The sequence below is a fragment of the Uranotaenia lowii genome, chromosome 1 (genome assembly GCF_029784155.1).
Source record: "Uranotaenia lowii strain MFRU-FL chromosome 1, ASM2978415v1, whole genome shotgun sequence".
Taxonomy (NCBI): Eukaryota; Metazoa; Arthropoda; class Insecta; order Diptera; family Culicidae; genus Uranotaenia; species Uranotaenia lowii.
The window spans coordinates 164,784,528-164,805,856 of NC_073691.1; the positions used below are offsets into that span (position 1 = coordinate 164,784,528).

General features: G+C 41.2%; 1 protein-coding gene across 1 annotated transcript in view; it reads left to right on the forward strand.

Moving 5' to 3' along the window:
- LOC129739120 (protein O-mannosyl-transferase 2) overlaps nt 1-21,329 on the forward strand; it is an 87,429-nt gene that overhangs the window by 51,012 nt on the left and 15,088 nt on the right. Inside the window, exon 7 of the mRNA XM_055730551.1 lies at nt 13,783-13,923. Within this exon, the coding sequence (XP_055586526.1) occupies nt 13,783-13,923 (141 nt within the window). The remainder of the gene's footprint in view (nt 1-13,782; nt 13,924-21,329) is intronic.

A 21,329-nucleotide genomic window follows, 5' to 3' on the forward strand; every position in this document is an offset into this window, starting at 1 on the left:
ATTTCAGTACCCTGACGTTGAGCTGAAGAGGTCATCTTTTTGATATCATACCATGCCATGGAGTTCGACGATCGAAATTTGTTGCTTTGAAGGCTACGAAGACTGCTCATGCTATCAGTGATGATAACATATTTACCTGTTGGAAGTTCGGAAATAATAGAAACCGCTTTCCGAATGGCAAGTAATTCCGCTGAGTAGACATTCATTGAAGGATGGAGTTTGATGCTACATATTGCAGCATTAAAGTTATTGACTACTGCGTAACCAACACCCAGTAAATCCTTTGATCCGTCTGTGGCCAAAACGTAGTGTCCAGCATATTTCTGTTCCAGTAAATTGTCGACTAATGTAACAGTTGGAGTTTCCTGTTGTTGTAGATTGGCAACAGACAAATCAATCGAAAGTGCCGTTTTTCTTACACCCGCGTTGTACAGGAAACATGGGAGATTGTCCAGAGTATTTTGCAAGGGAAAAAAGTCGTTCAGGTGCTGTAGAGCCCGTCGAATGCCAGTGGCGAAGGATCTCGTTTCCAGAGTTGGTTCTACAAACTGCTGATGCCATGATTTCAAAAATGCTCTTCTGTTGACGAAGCGTATTGCCGATGAGTCTCTTCTTATACTTAGTGGACAGAGGCCAGCCAGGACATCAAGCGATCCTGTATGTGTAGTTTTTGTAGACCCTAAACATACTCGGATGCATGCCCACTGGATTCTGTCTAGTGTTAGGCTATCCTTAGAAGTCAAGTTTGTCATCAGCACGGAACCATACTCAATGATCGACCGAATGCACGTTTTGTAGATGTGAATCATTGCTGATGGGTGCGCTCCCCAGTACTGTCCAGCGATACTTCGAAGAAAATTAATATAGAGGGTTGTGCGTTTTTTGATTAGCTGAATATGGCCTGTCCAAGAAAGATTTCTAGTCAAGTGCATGCCTAGAAGTTTCATCGAACTAACAAATTGCAACGGTTCATTATGCATCACGATATTAGGCACTGTACGAGGTTGCCGATTGGTGATTAGAAGGCATTTACTTTTTGTTCGGGAGATTTCCAATCCAAGGAGCGTAAGACCATGAATCAGAATATCTATCCCCAACTGAAGTGCTCGGCAACTGTTGTCCAAATTGTTTCCCCTGACAGCAAGTGTGGTATCGTCAGCATAGTTAACCTTGATCACTCCTGACGGTAAATTACGCAACAGTCTTGTCATTATGACGTTGAAACAAATCGGGCTGAGGGGTGATCCTTGAGGGAGGCCTTTCCAGGTTGTTCTTTTTATCATACTAAGATCATTTCGACTTGTGGATAGAATCCTTTCCCTAAAAAGTACATAGATACTGCGAGTGAGACATTCTGGTACTTCTAGTGCTCTTAGTTCTTCAACGAGTAATCCAATTTCAACATCATCGTAAGCGCTTTTGATGCCCACGCTGCATACAACAACATGTTCTTGGTTTTCTAAGGCATCTGTAGCTTCCTCCAAAAGAGGAAAAAGGGCGTCCATGGTTCCTTTATTTTTCCTGAATCCGCAAATTTCACTAGGAAATATGTTGTTGCTTTCTAGAAACCATTCTAATTTTTCTTTGATTACTCGATTTCAAGAACGCCGATTTTGTCGCTATGTCACAAACGCTTGACGCCATCGACTGGAATTCTGAACTCGAATCTTGCGATCCAAACGCCGCTGCTATGAAGTTCTCCCATATCATCAACTACATTATCGATCGTCACGTACCAAAACGCTCAGCAGCCCCTGACCTACGTGCTCCCTGGGTCACGAAAGAGTTGCGACAGATGAAAGCACTCAAGAACAAAGCCCTCCGCTACTACTTGAGGCACAAGTCTCTCCACGCCAAAAACCAATATCGCAAACTTAACGCAGCTTATAAAAAAGTATGCACGCGTTGTTACCAGGGCTACCTTATCCGGATTCAGAGTGGTTTTAAAACTAGACCTAAATCGTTTTGGCAGTACATTAAGGACCAACGGAAAGAATCGGGCTTACCGTCCTGCATGTTTTTGGAAGACAAGTCGGCGACCTCGGACCTTGATATTTGTAACCTCTTCGCTGACAAATTCCGTAGTACCTTCGATTCTGGTTCAATATCTACGGACCAGTTGACTGTGGCGGCTAATAACGTCCCACGTCAGAGCACTTCATTCCATCACATCGTAATCGATGATGATACCATCTTGAAGGCAACTGCTAAGCTGAAATCCAGTGTTTCTGCAGGTCCGGATGGCATTCCAGCGACTTTTCTAAAACGCTATATATCACATATGCTGACTCCTATAAAACGAATCTTCCAATTATCGCTCACGGAATCCACGTTCCCTTTAATTTGGAAAGAGGCTTACATGTTTCCGGTCTACAAAAAAGGTGACAGGAGGAACGTTAACAATTATCGCGGTATTTCTGCCCTATGTGCGATCGCCAAACTGTTTGAGCTGGTTGTATTAGATCCATTTTTCTCGTATTGCAATTTTTACTTCTCTAACGAACAACATGGATTCATGCCCAAACGTTCTACGACTACAAACTTGTTGACGTTTACATCTTTCGTGCAAGACAGTTTTGCCAAGGGATCTCAAACCGACGTAATCTACACCGACCTGACCGCAGCTTTCGACAAGGTAAACCACAAAATAGCCATAGCCAAACTAGATCGTATCGGTATTTGCGGCTCCTTACTGGAATGGTTCCATAGCTACCTGGTAGGACGGAAACTTATTGTACGATCAGGTGAATCATTTTCCAATCAATTCCCTGCCTCTTCTGGAGTACCTCAAGGGAGCCACCTAGGACCCATCATATTCCTGATCTACTTCAACGACGTGCTGCTGCTTCTCGATGGACCAAAACTGGCGTATGCCGACGACTTGAAATTGTTTCAATCTATCAACAGCCCCGAAGATGTCAACGTCTTGCAGAGCCAGTTTAACATCTTCACCGCCTGGTGTGATGTTAATTGCCTTCCCTTGAACCGCAACAAATGTTCGGTAATTTCGTTTTCACGCAAGCGGCTACCGCTATCGGCTGATTATTTTCTGGGAAATGAGGCAGTTGCACGAGTTGAGCATGTGAAAGACCTTGGTGTGATCCTGGACAAACGACTGGATTTCAAGATCCACACTAACTACATCGTCGATAAAGCTTCCAGATGCCTGGGTCTTTTATTCCGCATGACAAAAGACTTTAAGGACATTTATTGTCTTAAAAGTCTCTACTGCAGCTTGGTTCGATCGACCCTCGAATATGCCTCGGCTGTATGGTGCCCCTACTACCAAAATGGCTCGGAGCGTATCGAGGCCATCCAGAGGCGTTTTCTGCGCTTTGCTCTCCGGAACCTGAACTGGCAAGACCCGTTCCGACTTCCCAGCTACGAAAGCCGCTGCCGCCTTATCGACATCGACACGCTGCAGGCCCGCCGGACCGCAACACGGGCCTCTATTGTTGCCGATCTGCTTTCGTCGAGAACCGACTGCCCTGCACTGCTAGAAACACTCCAACTCAGCGTACGATCCCGAGGCTTGAGGAATCGTAATCTTCAGCTCTTTGCTCCTCTCCGACAGAATAATTACGGAGCTAATACAGCGGTAATTGGTGCAATAAGGACGTTTAACCGCTTCTCCGATCATTTTGATTTTGACGTTTCGAGGGAATTATTCCGAAGAAGAATCCTCAGTGCTTTAAGAATAGTATAGGGTAAATTCCGTGTAATTGTAGTTTGTCTTTAATTTTTAATTTTTAACCTATCATTTGGATCAATATGTGATCTGTTGATGAAAATAAATAAATAAATAAACATAAACATTAGCATTTCGTAAATTTTGCGAAAGCACGAGGCTAATGCTATTGGACGAATACCGGAGGCTACGAGGGTATCTTGGTTTGGTTTAGGGATTGCCACAATTTTGAAAATTTTCCAAGCGCATGGTATCACTCCATTGGAAAAAACGTCGTTGTAAATTTTAGCTAAGCAGCGTAAGGCAACAGGTGGAAGATTTTTGATGACTGAGTGTGGGATCAGATCTACTCCTGGAGCTGAATCTTTCCCAGTTTTCATAACTGATTCGATATCCCGAACAGTGAAAGAAGAATTTTCCAAATGTTCATCACATTGGCAAGTTGAAAAAACCAATTCAGGACCTATCGAAGATTGCGGTGCTATTTTGTCCAACAAGCTGTTCAAAGTGTCCTCTCCAATTGCTTGAGCCAAAGATGTCGCACCATTTCTAAAATTCCTAGCTAATCTCCACAGAGAATGCAGTGTTGTCGTTGAATCGAAATCGTTGCAGAAAGAATGCCATGATTCAGTTTTCTTCCGTCTTACCAGACTTCTAAATATTCTTTCTTTAATCGCATACCGTTCATAAGACTCAAGAGAAAGACTTCTTTTCCAACTTCGAAAAGCTAAGCGGGTTGCTTTTTTAGCTGCAGTCAACTCTTGATCCCAATATGGCTGTGGACACTTGTTGAGATTGGAATCTTGTCTTGAAGGAGTTGCGTACTCCAAAGCTTCCCAGATTTTTTGAAAGAAGTCTTCGAATGTTGAGATGTTGGGGCCTGATATATCATCTTCCAATTTGTCAGAGAACATCTGCCAATCAGTTCTCCTAACATTTAATCTCGAATTCATGCGGTGGATTACTATGCTATTAGATCCAAAAGTAATGGGGAAATGGTCACTACCATTTGGCGAATCCATAACGTTCCAATCAAAGTCCAGACTTAGATCAGATGAAACCAGAGTGACGTCAATAGCACTCCACGTCCGGTTTACATCATATCTAGTTGGACTGCCAGTGTTCAGCACAACAAGATTACTGCATTCCAAAGCCTCAGCTAAGTGTAAGCCACGAGTGTTATCCGTTTCATTGCCCCATAGCATGTGTTTGGCATTAAAATCTCCTCCGATGATACACGGTGTAGGGATCGCAGCAAAAAATTCCTCAAATTTTGTTTTGGGCACTACCGCTTGATGATGAATATATAATGAAACCACCGTTACAATTCCAAAACTGCTTTTGATTTGACATGCTGTGTGCTGGATATCGAAGATACCAGGTGTCGTGATTTTACGAATCTCAATTCAGAGATTCACCTAAACACGTCTGTCGCTCGCAAGAATAGATCAATGACTGACTTTGTTTTGTTTGTTTGTCAAGTGCTGCCAAAATAGCAAATGTTCTCATAGAAATTTATTTTATTTTATTCATCTACAGTGTTGCCGAATACAACTATTATTTTATTTTATTCCTAATTAAATTTGATTTATTTTCTGTATATTCTTTATCTCATCCCTACATTCCTTCTCACCTCTATTCTAATCATAACTTTTCACACATCAACATTTTTTTTTTTAGTGCAAAATTTTATTTACCAAATCTCCTCAATTTTATTCCATATTCCACATCTTTATTCTCCATCCTACAAATTTTATTTAATTTCTTCTTATCCTTCATCACATTTCTACATTCCTTCTCAACTCTATTCTCAATAGAATCTTTAATTTACCGACTTTTGTTTTTTTTTAAATAAAAATTTTTATATCCCAAATATCCCTCATCTCACTTCTACATTCCATTCTCTGCAAAAGCCTTTCAAATCTTTTTTTTTTGGCATATTCTTCATTTCATCCGAAAATATTCTTCACAAAAGCCTTCCTAATTTGTGCTTTCTCTGTCGCTCTGCTTTTATTTACCAGAGCCAGAACAATCCGCAAAAAAAAAACATTCTTAGCAACAGCTTTCTCAAACTGTGCTTTCCTTGTTACTCTGTCTCTGTTTACAAGAGCCGGAATAATTCGATAGTATTCTAAGAAACAGCCTGCCCAACCAGAAGGCTTATTCAAAACAAACAATCAGCAGCATCAGCCTTAAATATCTGCGCTTTTAACGGCAATTCCGTCTTATTTCCACCGGAAGGCCAAATCAAAACAATCAGCAGCAGCCTTAAATATCTGTGCTTCTAACGGCAACTCCGTCTTATTTCCACCGGAAGACCAAATCAAAACAATCAGCAGCAGCAGCCTTAAATATCTGCGCTTTTAACGGCAATTCCGTCTTATTTCCATCGGAAAGCAGCCTTAAATATCTGCGCTTTTCAGGGGCAATTCCGTCTTATTCCCACCGGAAGGCCAAATCAAAACAATCAGCAGCAGCAGCCTTAAATATCTGCGCTTTTCAGGGGCAATTCCGTCTTATTTCCACCGGAAGGCCAAATCAAAACAATCAGCAGCAGCAGCCTTAAATATCTGCGCTTTTCAGGGGCAATTCCGTCTTATTTCCACCGGAAGGCCAAATCAAAACAATCAGCAGCAGCAGCCTTAAATATCTGCGCTATTTGTGCTTATTCTATCAATCACGCCATTGTCGTGATTTTACGAATCTCAATTCAGAGATTCACCTAAACACGTCTGTCGCTCGCAAGAATAGATCAATGACTGACTTTGTTTTGTTTGTTTGTCAAGTGCTGCCAAAATAACAAATGTTCTCATAGAAATTTATTTTATTTTATTCATCTACAGTGTTGCCGAATACAACTATTATTTTATTTTATTCCTAATTAAATTTGATTTATTTTCTGTATATTCTTCATCTCATCCCTACACCAGGGACAGTAAATGCTACCGCCCTCAGTTCTTTTCTAATGGCAAGTGCCACTCCCATAGAATTGCTCCTATAATCGGTTCTAAATACATCAAACTGAGGAATAATAAATTTCTTGGAGCGGTCCAAATGCGTTTCATTCAACAAAATTACGTTAGATTCCATTGAATTAATTATGTTAATAAGCGACGGTTTTTTGGTTAAAATTCCTCTACAGTTCCATTGAATGCAACGTAGTGGAATAGCAGAACTTTCTTCAATCGATGTGAGCATCTATCATAAACGCAATGAACCTAGATATCCTCTCACATTCTGCATCAAAACGGTAGTTATTTTCTCCATGAATTTGTCCCTCAGCTCTTCATCTTCTATTACGCCTAAAATCCTCATCACCTCATCGGATCCGATGCCTGCCTGAATAGAAGTCACAAACCCCTTCTGAAATATTTACTTCAAGTTGGGGAAGTTCTTCTATTAGGTCATCATCATCACCACATCGTCGTTTTGCACTTACTCGAATACATGATGTTGATACTGGAGAGATGGATCAATTTTGTTGCTTTTGTTGTTGATTTTCTTGTGATTTTCTTGTGAAAAAGTATCGTTACGTTCTTGGTCCTTCTGTTTTTTTCAAAATCAGCTTTGGGCATTGTTTGTGATTATTTGCTCTGTGCGGCCCTCCACAGTTCACGCACTGAGGCTCGTCAGCAGAGCAAACGTGTTCAGCATCACCTGTTCCATTGAGGCAGTTGTTGCACCGCACCTGGCTTTTGCATTGGATTTTAGAGTGACCATTGAATGGATTTAAAAAAATAGATAGAAACATTAATATAGGTTTTTCATGAAAAAGATGGCAAAATCAACTCAAATTCTACTTTATATTAGTTACTAGCTGACCCGGTGTGCTTTGCTACAACTTTCAAAATCAAATGATATTTTCGGAAATTATTCAAATTTTTATTGTTTTATTGGCATTACTTTAAATCAAATTATAACATAATTTATAAGCAATCGCTATAAAATGAGAGCTGCACCTGGAGTATCGAATTTCAACACAATGATAACTTGAACGAATATTCAAAATCTCGCTCTGTAAATTTGTGTTAAAGATCTGATAATTTGAAGCTGTCTAGACGGTCTCAAATTAATCGCAAACCATCTAACTTATAAAATATGGTTGTTTTTCTTGATATGTTCTGGATTTATGCTGAAAAACTGATAAGAGAGCCCCCCCCCCTGTCCTTACCTTCACCCCCTGCTGAATGCATGCCGTGATTTTAAATTATCATACCTAATTTTTTCGTTCCCAAAAACCCTCTTATATCAAATATAGTGCCATTGGTTGATAAGTTTTTCAGCTTTACAACAAAAATTTATATAGACCCTCCCTCTTTACACTGTAAAGCGTAAGGATCTATAACAATCGTAGAAAGATATCTCGTTACCAAGTACCTTTTTTCCATGCCATATTTGTTTCCATTTGTTGGCTTCGTTAGCATAAATTGAAAACATATGCTAACACAATTGTATTGCGCTTACCTCCCTCCTCCTATGTACCTACTCACTGAAAGGAGGATGGTGTGTCAGATAATCACAGAACCATACCAAAATGATTTTTCATGTTAAGTTTTGTCCATTTCTCGAATTTTGTAAAAATTCCCAATTCTATCATCTTACTGCAAGAAAGGAATTGTTTCACATAGAAAAAGTATTTTTCGTACTCAAAAACTCTTTGATGCCAAATTTGGTTTCATTTGCTCGATAAATTCTCGAGTTATGCAAAAAAAAAATTACATGGAGCTCCCCCTTCCTTATTAATATCTTTCCGCTGAAAAAAAAGCTGGGGCTTCAATTTATGACAGAAACATTTCTCGAATCCAAATACCCTCATATGCCAAATATGGTTAAATTTGCTCGATCAACTCTCCAGTTATACTGAAAATTTGTAAGAGAGACCTTTCCTCCCCCTTTTCATCTACCTCTTTGAAGGAGTGAGGGATAACAAATATTCATAGAAGCACATCTCGTACCCAAATATGGTTCCATGCCAAATTTGGTTCCATTTGCTGTTGTAGTTTTTTAGTTATGATGTAAAAATTGTATAAAACTCCCCTCCCTCTTTCCTTTCTCCCCACTGAAAGAAAGAAGGGTTCTCAAACAATCATTAGAACATGTCACGTTCCCAAATACCCTCCCATGCCAAATTTGGTTCCATTTGCTTTATTAATTTTTGAGTTATGTAAAAAAATATGAAAGAGGCCCCCTCCCCCTTTCTACAAAAAAGGGGGAGGGGTCTCAAATAATCATTGAAATATTTTTCGTATCAAAATACCTATCCATGCCAAATTTGGTTCCAACATCTTGATAAGTTTTCGAGTTATATGAAAAATTGTAAGGTAGCCCCCCTCCTCCCTTCATATCACCCTACTGAGAGGAGGGAGGGGTACCTTATATTCATAGGAATATTCTTCGTACTCAAATACCACCCCATGCAAATTTTGATACCATTTGCTTGATGGGTGCTCGAGTTATGCAAAAAATTGTCTTTTATTTGGGAGGCCCTTCCCTCCCTTATTGAGAGAGGGAGGGGTCTCAAACCCTAATAGGAACCTTCCCCGGCCTCCAATACCCCCACCTGCCAAGTTTCACGAAAATCGGTTCAGTAGTTTTCGAGCCTATAGGGAACAGACAGACAGACAGACAGACAGAAATTCATTTTTATATATATAGATTTTCAGCAAAATTCTGTATTCAAAAGGACTCGGTGAAGAATTTGAAATTTGAAATTAAACTTACAATCAAAATTATGAGTATGCGATCTCATGCAATTTGAATTCCTCAACGAAATGGGCATCTCGATAATTTTATCTGGATTATGAAACTCATTTACGAGCTGAATCTGAATTTTGAACAATGTTAACCTCTATTCTGCACCTGAACTCAGTATTTGAATTTTGGATCTGTTTCCGAATTTCAAAACAATGTCTGGAGTGTACAGAAAATAAACGATTTCTGAATTTAGATTCCAAATCAACAATTCCATTTTATTAACAGGCAGAAAACATAGTGGTGCTATTTTTAATTTCGCTCACTTTATTTTGATTTATATTTGATTTTTTCATTCAGCTCTGCCTTTTTTCATTATTTTTTGAACAATATTTTGCTTAGTTTTAAAGGTAATTTTAAATGTTTTGTTTTTTTAATTTTGTTGGTATTTTTTTATTTTAATTTTTTTTTTGCAATTGAAGTCTTTTGCTGTCATATTTTTTCTTTTTATGATATTTTTTCCTATTTTTTTCATTATATTTTTTTAATTTTTCAAGTTAGTTGTTTTGTTCAATTTATGTTTTCTTTTTTAATAGTTTTTTAACACTTTTCTGAAATTTGTTGTCATGTTTTGAAATGTTTTTTTTTTCATGATTTTAGTCGATTTTTTTTTATTTTGTCATTTTTGGTATTTTTAGGTTATTTTTGTCGTTTTCGTCATATATTTTGAAAAAAAGTTTTATGTTTTTCTTTGTAACTATGGATAATTTTTTGTGTCATTTTTGTCATTTATATGCATTTTGTGTAATTTCTTATCATGTTTTTAATTTTTCTTCATAGTTTTTATGTACTTTTTGTATATTTTTGTGTTATTTTTTGAGAAATTTTTATCTATCTTGGAATGGTTGGTAATTCTTATCATATGTTGTTATTTTTTGTAGTTGTTTGTTATCTTTCCAGTTTTCGATATTTTTTGTCTGTCTTGGCATTTTTGTAAATTTTTGTCATTTTTTGTAATTATTTGCTTTTTTATTATATTGGAATTTTAAAGCATTCAAAAAAGCTACAATATTGATCAAATATTCGGTAAAAGTTTTATGATAAATTGTTCAATATTATCGTTCATTGTCTAGAACAAAATCCGTTCAGGAATCTTGACTTTTTGGCTTTTAAACAGCAGATTTTTTTTTAAAAGATTCATTTCGAAATTCCGAATATCTTTTTTAATAACAGAAGGAAACAAAATTCATATTCTTAAAGTGCAAAGAATAGTAGAGCTTATTTCAACTGATTCGTGGGCGCTGACTACAAATATGCAATTAGTTTTTTTTATATAAGCTCTTGTTTTCGAATTTACTTTTTTGAAAAAGTGAAACTGCATTTAACAAACCAGTTCATTTTTTAAGCACAACTGTAGAACATGGCATTTTTGTTTTTCATAAAATGGTTCGAATTCAATCATCAACCTTTTCAAATACTGCAAGTAATTTTGAAGATTTTTTTTCCTTTTTTTAAACACGGGAATTTTGACAAATACTTAAAGTAACTTCAAACCAAATTGGATCTTAGAAAAACTGCAACCTTAATAAAGTTGTTAAATGAATTCAAATAAAATACCCAAAGACTTCCGTTAGTGTTTTCACAACGAATTGTGATGTAATCCATTAAAATCTTTGAGAATTTGAGAATTAAATTTTTTTTAACGTGTGTAACAATTTGGCCAATAAGGCAATGAATTTTTGACGTTTACAAACGCAGTTCGCTGCGATCATGAACTTCCGCAGTGAGCAATACTCTTTAACTTATACTTGTTCAATACACTTATTCTTAATCCTACACACGAAGAAGCTAGACGCTTATCCTTTATAATCCGAAATATCCCATGTGATTTGGGAACTGGGGAATTAAGGTTTCTCACACGTGTTTCTCTGAAACTAGAATATTAAGTCTAAATTTTCATTCCTAGATTTGATGGAGAATACTAAAAAGATAACAAACACAGAGAACAGGCGTACAAGCTAGTCTTCGAAACTAGTGTTAAATTTCCAACAGCTCTTTTGAACCAAATTTTGTTTTTCTAGCTGTGCGAACAGATGTTTTCAAACACACCAAAACAAATTTTCAATACAAAGCTAAGCAAAAATAAGAGAATTTTAGTCAGTTTTGAACAGGTCGTTAGAGCTAATTGACGTGTTTCAAGAAAATCGCTGATGTAGTTTCGTACACTCATTATGTTGCATAATGGAAAAAATATCTTCAAAGTTATTCGCTTAATAATTCAAGCTAGAATAACTTATTTTTTAAGAATTAGTCAAGAATGTTCATCCTCTGACTCCGAAATTCGAAACCGAAATGCTTAACCCTATTCCAAAGCGTTAACTTGTTTTGACTGCCTCAGTAGTGCAAAAGTAAAGAAAGTGAAATTTTGCCCAGTTAATGATAACTTTTATTGCCAGGGCCGGACTAAGCGATCGGGAGAACCGGAGCAATTTTTCTCGGAGGGCTACTACAATTTTTTTTAAATATGCCAACTAATCGGAAATGAAAACCCTTATTGGAGCTGCCAGCAACTAAAATTTTTTCTGTGCGGCAAGCTTTCACTCAAAGTTCAAAAAAAAAAATATGGATAAAACTTTGAATGAAATGCAAAAATAAATTTAAATAACAATTTTAAAAACACCTGTTCAATTTTATTTTCTAATGATGAAATATGGAAACAGAAATACAATTTTGATTTTGATAATAGGGAACCAGAACCTGGAAATGGGTTTAATCTAATTTGATATTTAGTATTCACAAATGAATTTGGAAATTTGTAAAATGTGGAAATTAATTGGTAACTTTTGTTCAGCTCAGAAGATAGCACTGTTCCAAGCCAATTTTAGTTTTTTTTATGATAGCATTTGAATTTTTACGCAATTTTTTTTTGTGGAGATTTTTTGTTCAAGCTTGTAAAGGGTGATACGGTCAAAATTTGGTCAAGGGAAAACGCGTGTAAATCGGTGAAATCGTTTATTTAAAAAATCAAATTTAATTTCTTTTTTAATTAGTATTAAATTCAGGAAAAATATTCAGTAAGGCTTCCGCTTTTTCAAATCAGAATTGCCGGGCCTTACGCTTAACCCCTGCCATCAGATTTTGTACAGCCACCTTGTCCACCTTCTTCGCCGCAGAAAGCCAGTTTGCCTTGAACTGCTGCTCGTCCTTAGCAGTTTTTTGGTCTTCTTTAGGTTCCGCTTGACAATAGCCCAGTATTTCTCAATTGGACGGAGCTCTGGTGTGTTGGGAGGGTTCTTGTCCTTGGGAACCACCTGCACGTTGTTGGCGGCGTACCACTCCATGGCCTTTTTACCGTAATGACAAGATGCCAAATCCGGCCAAAACAGTACGGAACAAACGTGTTTCTTCAGGAAAGGCAGCAGGCGTTTATTCAAACTCTTTCAATTAAATTTCTTGATTGACAGTCCCGGAAGCTATGAAAATGCTGCTTTTCAAGCCACAGGTACAGATGGCTTGCCAAACCAGATATTTCTTCGCGAACTTTGACAGTTTCATGTGCTTGAAAATATCTGCTACCTTTCCCCTTCCTTTTGCCGCATAAAACTCCTGTCCCAGAAGCTGCTTGTAGTCGGCTTTGACGTAGGTTTCGTCGTCCATTACCACGCAGTCAAACTTCGTCAGCATCGTCGTGTACAGCCTCCGGGATCGCCCTTTGGCCGTCGTATTTTGTTTATTATCGCGATTTGGAGTCACTACCTTCTTGTAAGTCGATAGTCCGGCTCATTTTTTGGCTCGATGCACGGTTGTAGACGATACACCCAGCTTATTTGCGGCATCTCGGAGAGAGAGGTTAGGCTTTCGCTTTAAACTATCGGCAACTCTCATTGTCGTCTCAGCGGCTTCCGGTTTTCGATTTCCCCCCGATCCAGACTTCCTGGCTGTCGACAAACGTTCCCCAAACACTTTAAATACATTTGTAACGGTTGATTTGGCAACTTTTAGCGATTTTGCCAGCTTTGCGTGCGAGTAGCTCGGATTTTCGCGATGCGCGAGCAAAATTTTGATACGCTGCTCATCTTTCTTGGACGGCATTTTGACAACTGAAGAGTGAATTCCAGATTCAAAATAGGAGCAACATTCTACACACACACACACACACACACCATCAAAATGAGGGGTGTTCAGGTTTTTTAAACGCAAAATTGAAAGAAATATGTCAAGTTGAAATTGACCAAATTTTGACCGTATCACCCTTCACGTCTGCTCTCTGCGTTTTGCTAAATGTATCATTTTTAATCCACATCAGGTAACATTGGAACATTCTGACTGAGGGTAGCGTTAGAAATTAAAAAAAAAAATCAACTGCAATTTATACATATTTTCATATCCTTTCCTCCCTCCAGATTTCAAATGGCGCTCCCTGCGGGCCTGTGCCTGGCTTTTCGGCGGCTGGATGCTGCACTACTTGCCATTCTACGCGATGGGTCGAGTTCTCTACTTTCATCATTATTTTCCGGCACTGGTCTTCAACTCGATGCTCACAGGTAAGTCGGTTCATTGATTGGGTTTTCTTCGGATCTAGCTATGACCCAATAATGTAAGGTTTTATTCAATCAAGCTGGAAGTGATAAAAGTTTTTCCGGCATAATAGTGCCCGGCCGAATAAAAACAGAGAAATGAGAAGCGAAAACTTTTATCACCTAATTGAACATTATTATAACTCGATATGGCCAACTTTATTACTCGGTCCCTCGGCAATGGCCATCGAGTTTTTAACCTACAATGGAAATTCTTTGCATATCTTTTGCGGGAAATCTTATTCTTGCTGGGAAAGCTCCCGTCAACGGCATCCAAAGTGAACCTTCAAGCAGAATGAGGGGGTTTGAGTGAGCATCGTTGCGAGCAATTCTAAGATTTAGTCGTCGAACGTGGATGGTGGTCAATAACTGGTTTGCTTGTGCCATGCTTGAAAGTGGTCCCAATGTTAGGGAACCGATGTTAGAGGTAGTATTCATTGAGAAAAATGTATTTTATAGCGTGATTTAGGTTGGGTCGAACTTAAGCAAAATTATCCGGCTCGAAGGACCATACATGATCGAAAGCTTTTAATCAATCAATTTAATGCTATTGATTGATGAAATTATCATATTAACTTAAACCAACTGTTGGAAGAACCCATCTACTTTGAAATTCAATTCCTCTGTCTGAAAGCAAAGGGTAGAAACAACGACAGCAACGACTGTGAAACCGTGTCTTCGACAAGACCTCTCTATCGAGCTCAATAGAGGAAGAAAAATGTGGCAAAATTCCCTACATATTTCACACATTCTCAGTCGACACCTCCCCCGAACTTTATCGTTGTTGGCGTTCCGGTTTGTCTTCGGTCTCAGAGTATCCAGAATGGAGCGTCGTCTAGTTAAGTCGACGGCGATGATGAGGTTGAAAATGATGGTGATGGTATAAGAATAGAAACTATTTAGAGATAGCTGAATACTACATACAGTCTGCTCCTCTCTGGAGCCACCACTCGCCAGAAACGGTGGGAGATGTGTCTGCAGCCAGCCAACTATTTCCAGACCGCGTCGTTTGAAAATCTTAGCAGGGAAGGGAAAAGGTGACATGAGAGACCTCCCATCTTAGATGATTTGATGTGGTGTCGGTTTCGGCGCCAATCTTTATCTCTCTGGATGCTAGCGTAAGCCGAAGAAGCGGTTTAGGAGATAATTTCGCTTCAACCGTGTCGTTGGAGCTGCGAATTTCCCGCTTTGGCTGAAGATATTTTAACTTTCATTGATTAACTTTTTAAAGAAATTTAAATTTTACAAATTTATTATGACTATTGGCTATGTCTGGGAAAAAAACTTCAGATCCATAGTTTTTTACCCTAAATCAAGGCGTTCTCGGCTCAGTTTTGTTGGAATAAATTTAGGCGAGTCCTGATAGAATTAGGCACATCAATCGTGTTATTTGAGTTATACTCAGCTTTTGATTTTCTCAATGGAACAATTGTGATAAATTTGCAAGTCATCACCAGTAAATCAAATCGGACTCAAAAATCTCTATTTGTAACAAGACCTCTTCGAAGAAACCCCTTTTCTTGTTTCCAATCTGTGCTGATGTGACGCAAACCAATTTAAAAAGCTCTCCAACTGGTACGAGCACAAGAATCAAGTCAAAACTCAAGCCGACTTCAGTCGTTCTTCTGCAATGGAGGAGTTCGCTGAGAAGAAACGGAAAACCGGAATGCCCAGCTGCTCTAGGGAATCGACGAAAATAAAATTAACACAATATAACAACCGGGCTCCAGAGCTCGGGAAAGCAGAGCTAAGAAAATTAGCACAACGTGTCCGGCATTTTCGATTGAATTTTTATTGCTCTCGACCTTTCAGTGATTTTTGTACGCTACCGAGGTGCTAGGCATGGTTGATTAATTTGAAAGGGGGATGAGGGGGGTGTTAAAAAGGATTTATTTATTTAATGCACATCAACAGATCACGTATTGATCCTTATGAAAAATTTTGGTCTTTCGATAGTTTGACAATTCCAACGGTGTCGGACAATCAGTTCTAGATGAGAAAAGATGACGACAGAGGCTCATGTGCCGGTCCTGCGGGCTTTTTTTCTTTGTAAGAGGAGTAGAGGAAAAAAGGGGAAAGAAAACAAAGTGGTAAAAAAGCAGAAAAACAAAAGCATAATAGAAACGGTGACGAAACTAAAAAGGAAAGAATAGAGAAGATAATTGAGAAGAACGTTTAGAAAACAAAGAAAAAAATAGATAGAACAAAAATAAGGGGAAAGAAAACAAAACGAGATGATAAGTTTAGAGAGAAAAAAATTGAATTGAGCAGTAAAGAAACAAAATAATCTCAGCAAATGTTACGGCCATGAAAAGCCTAGGACTGTAGGGAGGAGTGGCCTTGGCGAAGCTACCACTTACTTGCCCTTTCCCCTTCTAGGACAACCCTTGACAACCCCTAGTAGTTGCCAAACAGTGAAGGCAGGTCCGCAGACTGTCTGCCTGAAGGCCAAGGCCGGGTCGATGTGAGCGCTTGGGAAAACCACCTCGTGGGATTTGATCTTTTTTTATAAGTTGATCAACCAGGTGGTAAATCCTTTTTACGGATTGCATTCCAAGGCACGGCGAGCCACCGCTTCTCCCCAGTAAATATGCTACTCTGGGTCCATGGGTGCAATTGGTCGACTCTAGATACTATGTACCCCTACGCCATACTTCCCATGCGGACCTGTAACGAAGGCTATACCCGTGATGGGAGACCAAGTCAACGCCTAAGCGCTCATCGGATTACATAGTTTCAAGTCGAAACTACAGCATATATACCCTGCTTCTTGTTACAATTCAAGATTATCGACCTCTCTTTTGACGACTCCAGGTCCGACCTTCACTCGTAACTCGAGGCTCGCTTGGTTTCTAAGATTATCGTGCGCTCCGCCTCTGTTCGAGACCACTACTGCAAGAAACCAATGACCTCTCCTCTACGAATCGAGATCTTGGCTCCGCTTGATTTGTCTCTCGAGTTGCTCTCATCGAGAGCAGCTTATACTAGAGACGCGCCTGTCACAGCACACGTCCGGGGCTTTACGAAACTATTCAGATGATTCCCGGCGAAGGCGTCATCCTACACCGACTCGAGTGACTCACCCGCCGACGACGTAAAGTCACTCTACCCGAAAGTATTCCACGGCGTGAATAATTGTTCCCCTACGAGTTTGACTGCGATGAAGGTTATTTCTTATCCTCGTAGCTTCGTCGTAGGGAGGCATTCTTCTCAGATACTCCGCGGGCGGTGGAGCTATCATACACCGTTAGCGACGTACCTAACAGCTCGCCATGCGCAGAAGGTAAAATCTTATGCTTAAATAGTGGGAGGTCTATTCGCGCTAGTGCGCTCCAAGGCAATACTCATTAACGAGACCACTTTCAGCAAAACCTCTCATCCTTACGACTCGACGCCTGAACTCTCCTCTAACGACTTGAGAACCGACATCTCCTCGCAATGACTCGAGAATCACACACAAACCTCTCCTCTTCGCGACTTGAGGCCTGATCTCTCCTCTGACGACTCGAGATCCGACCCCTCCTCGCATCGACTCGAGGTGACCACTTGTCCAGGTTTTCCTTTTGTTGATACAGAGCCTGGTCTCTCTTTTTACGATTCGAAACCCGACTTCTTATCGTTAAAGACTCAGGGTTGACCACACAAACCTCTCCATCTGGAGGTTCGAGGCCTGACCTCTCCTCAACGACTCGAAACCCGACCTCTAATCTCCAGGATTCGAGGTTCGCCACCTTGCCCGTCGTGTGCCAGATCGAGAGCAGCTTATCCTAGACTCGCGCCTGTCACGGCACACGCGCGGGACTTAACACAACGACTCGAATGATTCCCGACGAAGACGTCATCCTACCCCTTCTCGAATGGCTCGCCCGGCGTCGAGAGCCACTCTACCCGTGGGTATTCCCCGATCGTGGAATAACCCTTTCCCAACGATTTCCACTGCGAAGAAGGTATAGTCTTATCCCCGCAGCTTCTGTCGTTGAAAACCGCCCAACTCGAATACTCCCCGAAGGTGGAGCAGCCTACGCACGAACTCGGCGCACCCACGGCATCCGCTACTCAGAAGGTGTTGCCTTATCTTCGTAGGTTTTTTTTTAAACTAACACAAAAACATACAGGATCTCAATGAAACTTGATGTTTCCTCGGAGAGATTCCTTTTTCTTAACTCTAAGCGTACATCTTTCGAGGATATGATGGCTAGCATCTTACAAATGCTAAAACCAACAACCCACAGAAAGTGTACTATGTATGCCATGATCGGGATTCGATCTCATACCCGCTGGCTTAGAAAACTTGAAAGCTATCCTCTACGCCACGGGCTCCGGCAAACCGTGGGGTCGGACGTCCTCTTCTCGACAGCCCCCCGTCGATGGGGTCAGTCTACTTCGACCGTTGTCCGGTCTTCTTTATCCCCCTTGGCTGGCAACCCTAGGATTTTTTGCCCGCGGATTTTCCTGCCCGTTGTGTGCCAGATCGAGAGCAGCTTGTCCTGGACTCGCGCCTGTCACGACACACGTTCGGGACTTTGAACGCTACGATTCGGATGTTTCTCGACGGTGACGACATGCTACTCCCACTCGAGAGGCTCGCCCGGCATCGAGAGCCTCTCTACCCGTGGGTATCCCCCCACAGTGGTTAACCCTCTTCCTTCGAGGTTCGCTACGGAAAAGGTAAAGTCTTATCCCCGCAGCTTCCCCCTTAGGAAGCAGCACTACTCGGATACCCCCCGACATTGGGGTATCCTGCACACGTTCGCGGCGTACCCCTGACCTCCGCTACGCAGAAGATGATGCGTTATCTTTGTAGTTTTGGTCAAGGGATCGGATGCACACTACTCAGATGCTCCCCGTCGATAGAGTCATCCTACACCGTTCGCGGACTGCCGTTGGTTCTGTAGGGCAGTCATGATCCGGGTGAACCCATCGCTGACCGTATGCCAAGTGTTGGAACCCGCACACATCCTCTGTACAACGTTATCTGCTGTCGTGTCGGGGCCACAGGCGGCAAGTACGTACCGCCGCAGACCTCGGACAGACAAACACCACATGCTCGGGTGTTTCCTCTACATCCCCACAATCTGGGCAATATGACGAAGCGAAGCCACATGTCTCAATCGGTAATGGTACTTCATGAAGCATGCATGACCAGTCAGAAATTGCGTCATATAGAAGTCCACTTCGCCGTGCCTTCTTCCGATCCAGCTCCCGATGGGCGGAATCAGATGGGTCCACTTTCCTCTCGTTGAGCTGTCCCACAGCTGCTACCGGTTGGACATCGAGTCCTCATTGGCGAGATCTCGAACATTGGGCGTGTCTTTGTTGTCGTAGCAATAGACATCCTTCTCAAGCAGAGATGGGCATGACACCCGCTACCGAACAGGTGGCTTCGGACGACATGGTCCGGTATCAGCTGATAACCCGCAGGTTCATCAGCCGCTGAACGCTGCTAAGTCGCTGCAGGTTACAGTTTCTTCCCAGGGCCTGCCTCCAGTTCGCTGCTCCGTACCGCAAGATCGATGTGGTCACACTTGCCAGGATCCTCCTTTTGCTACTTCGGATGGCCGAGGAGTTCAGCATCATCCGTGTGAGTGCGGCCGTGGCCATTGCCGCTCTCTTGCAATGGTACCTGTTTGGGGTGAGATCAGTTTGGTAATTAGCACCATCTCGGTTTTGTGGTGGGCTAGACGCAGGCACTTGGGTGCATCCAGCTTTCCACTGCCTGGATAGCTACCGTGGCCAGTAGCTCAACCTCCGCTGTTGAGGAGCCTCTCGCCAAGAGGACTACATCATCCGCAAATCCTACGAGTTCAGCTCCCGATGGGAGACTCGGTCGTAGGAGTTCGTCGTAAGTGATGTTCCACAGAACCGGGCCGAGTATTGACCCCTGGGGAACCCTCACCGAAACCTCTTGTGTTCGCAAACCCTCGCCGGTCATATACTGCAGTTGGCGATTGTGGAAGTAACTTTCCACGAGCCTATACAGATGCATATGCCGGGGTCCTCATTTGGATGAGCGACGACGCAATCGCTGTCCAACTGGCGTTCTTCACATCAAGAGATTAGGGATTGGACCTCAAGAGACAACCATGCATGACTGTCCCATCAGTGGGAGCAGATCCTTGGCTGAGATCCAAACTCTTTCAGGTGGAGGGGCTTTGAAAAGAGCCGATTGTGGCAGCTGGACCCGGGAGCAAGGCGTCGGAACGAAGCAGCGAAGAAGCAATGCACTATAAATCGGTTTACATTTCTATTCTTTTGTTCTTTCTACTTTTCTACTATTATCACTTCATTTACACTATACATTTTCACCCATCTAGACGGTCTGACGGTTTGATAACGAATGACTACACATGCGCGGCAGCGCGCGTTTTTATATCTTGGACTGGTTGGCTGCTGCTCACTGATTGGCCGACGACTCTTCTCTCTTCTCTTCGCTTCTGGTACATCGGAAATATCTGCATTTTAGAATGCGACGCTGCGTGATGTTTTTCTCCACCTTATTGTTCGCGTTGACGCTTTTTAAAGAAGACTGCTTTGCGCTGATACTTCTTCCCTTGGCATTGCATTTTAGGAACATTCTCAACCTTGGGCTACTCATCCATCATTTTGACTGATGAAGAAGATCATTCTTAACTTGGCTGGCTTTTCTTCCCCTCGTTTCGGTGCTTGCTTCCTTCCTGCTCCGCTCGCCTACTGCTGCCCGACCCATTCCACGCACACTCATGACGGAGGTATTCCGTCGGAAGGTATCGGCTTCCATATCCGGCTCGAAGGACCATTTCATGTTGTGGCCTTGAAAAGCCATTGAACTGTAGGGGCGGCGCTTGGGAAACTAACCACCGATGGGACTCATTCCCCTCGTGGGAATGAGCCTCTCCTAGACAACCTCTGTTGTTGTTTCACCGGTGGAGGCTGTCGAGTCCGGTGGATCGAAAGGCACTGTCTTTTTACCGGATTCGATTTTTTTGTCTTCAAAAACAGTCGTTCAAAATGATCGACCGTCCGTCACAACTATACTCTATTAACTGAAATCCGTTAGCATTCTTTTTCTAGAAGAGATAAGAGAGTGTTTTTTCGATTCCAACATCACACACACAATCGTCCATTCCAAAATATATTCTCCTCTCTGATGAGTGTTATCTCTCTCGCCTCGTATTTATTTGTTCGAGTTGGTAGTAGTTAAGTCACTGTGTCTTGTCATAAAGTTCACAGGAAACGTATGACTAAAATTGTGTTCATATAAAAGTTATTTTAATTTATTTTCCGATTATAATTTCTTATGTTCTCCTATATTCTCTACATCCCTTTCCTTGCCTACTCTTCATTTGTTAGGATTGATAATTTTTTTGTTTATGTTTCTCAATTGTACATTTGAT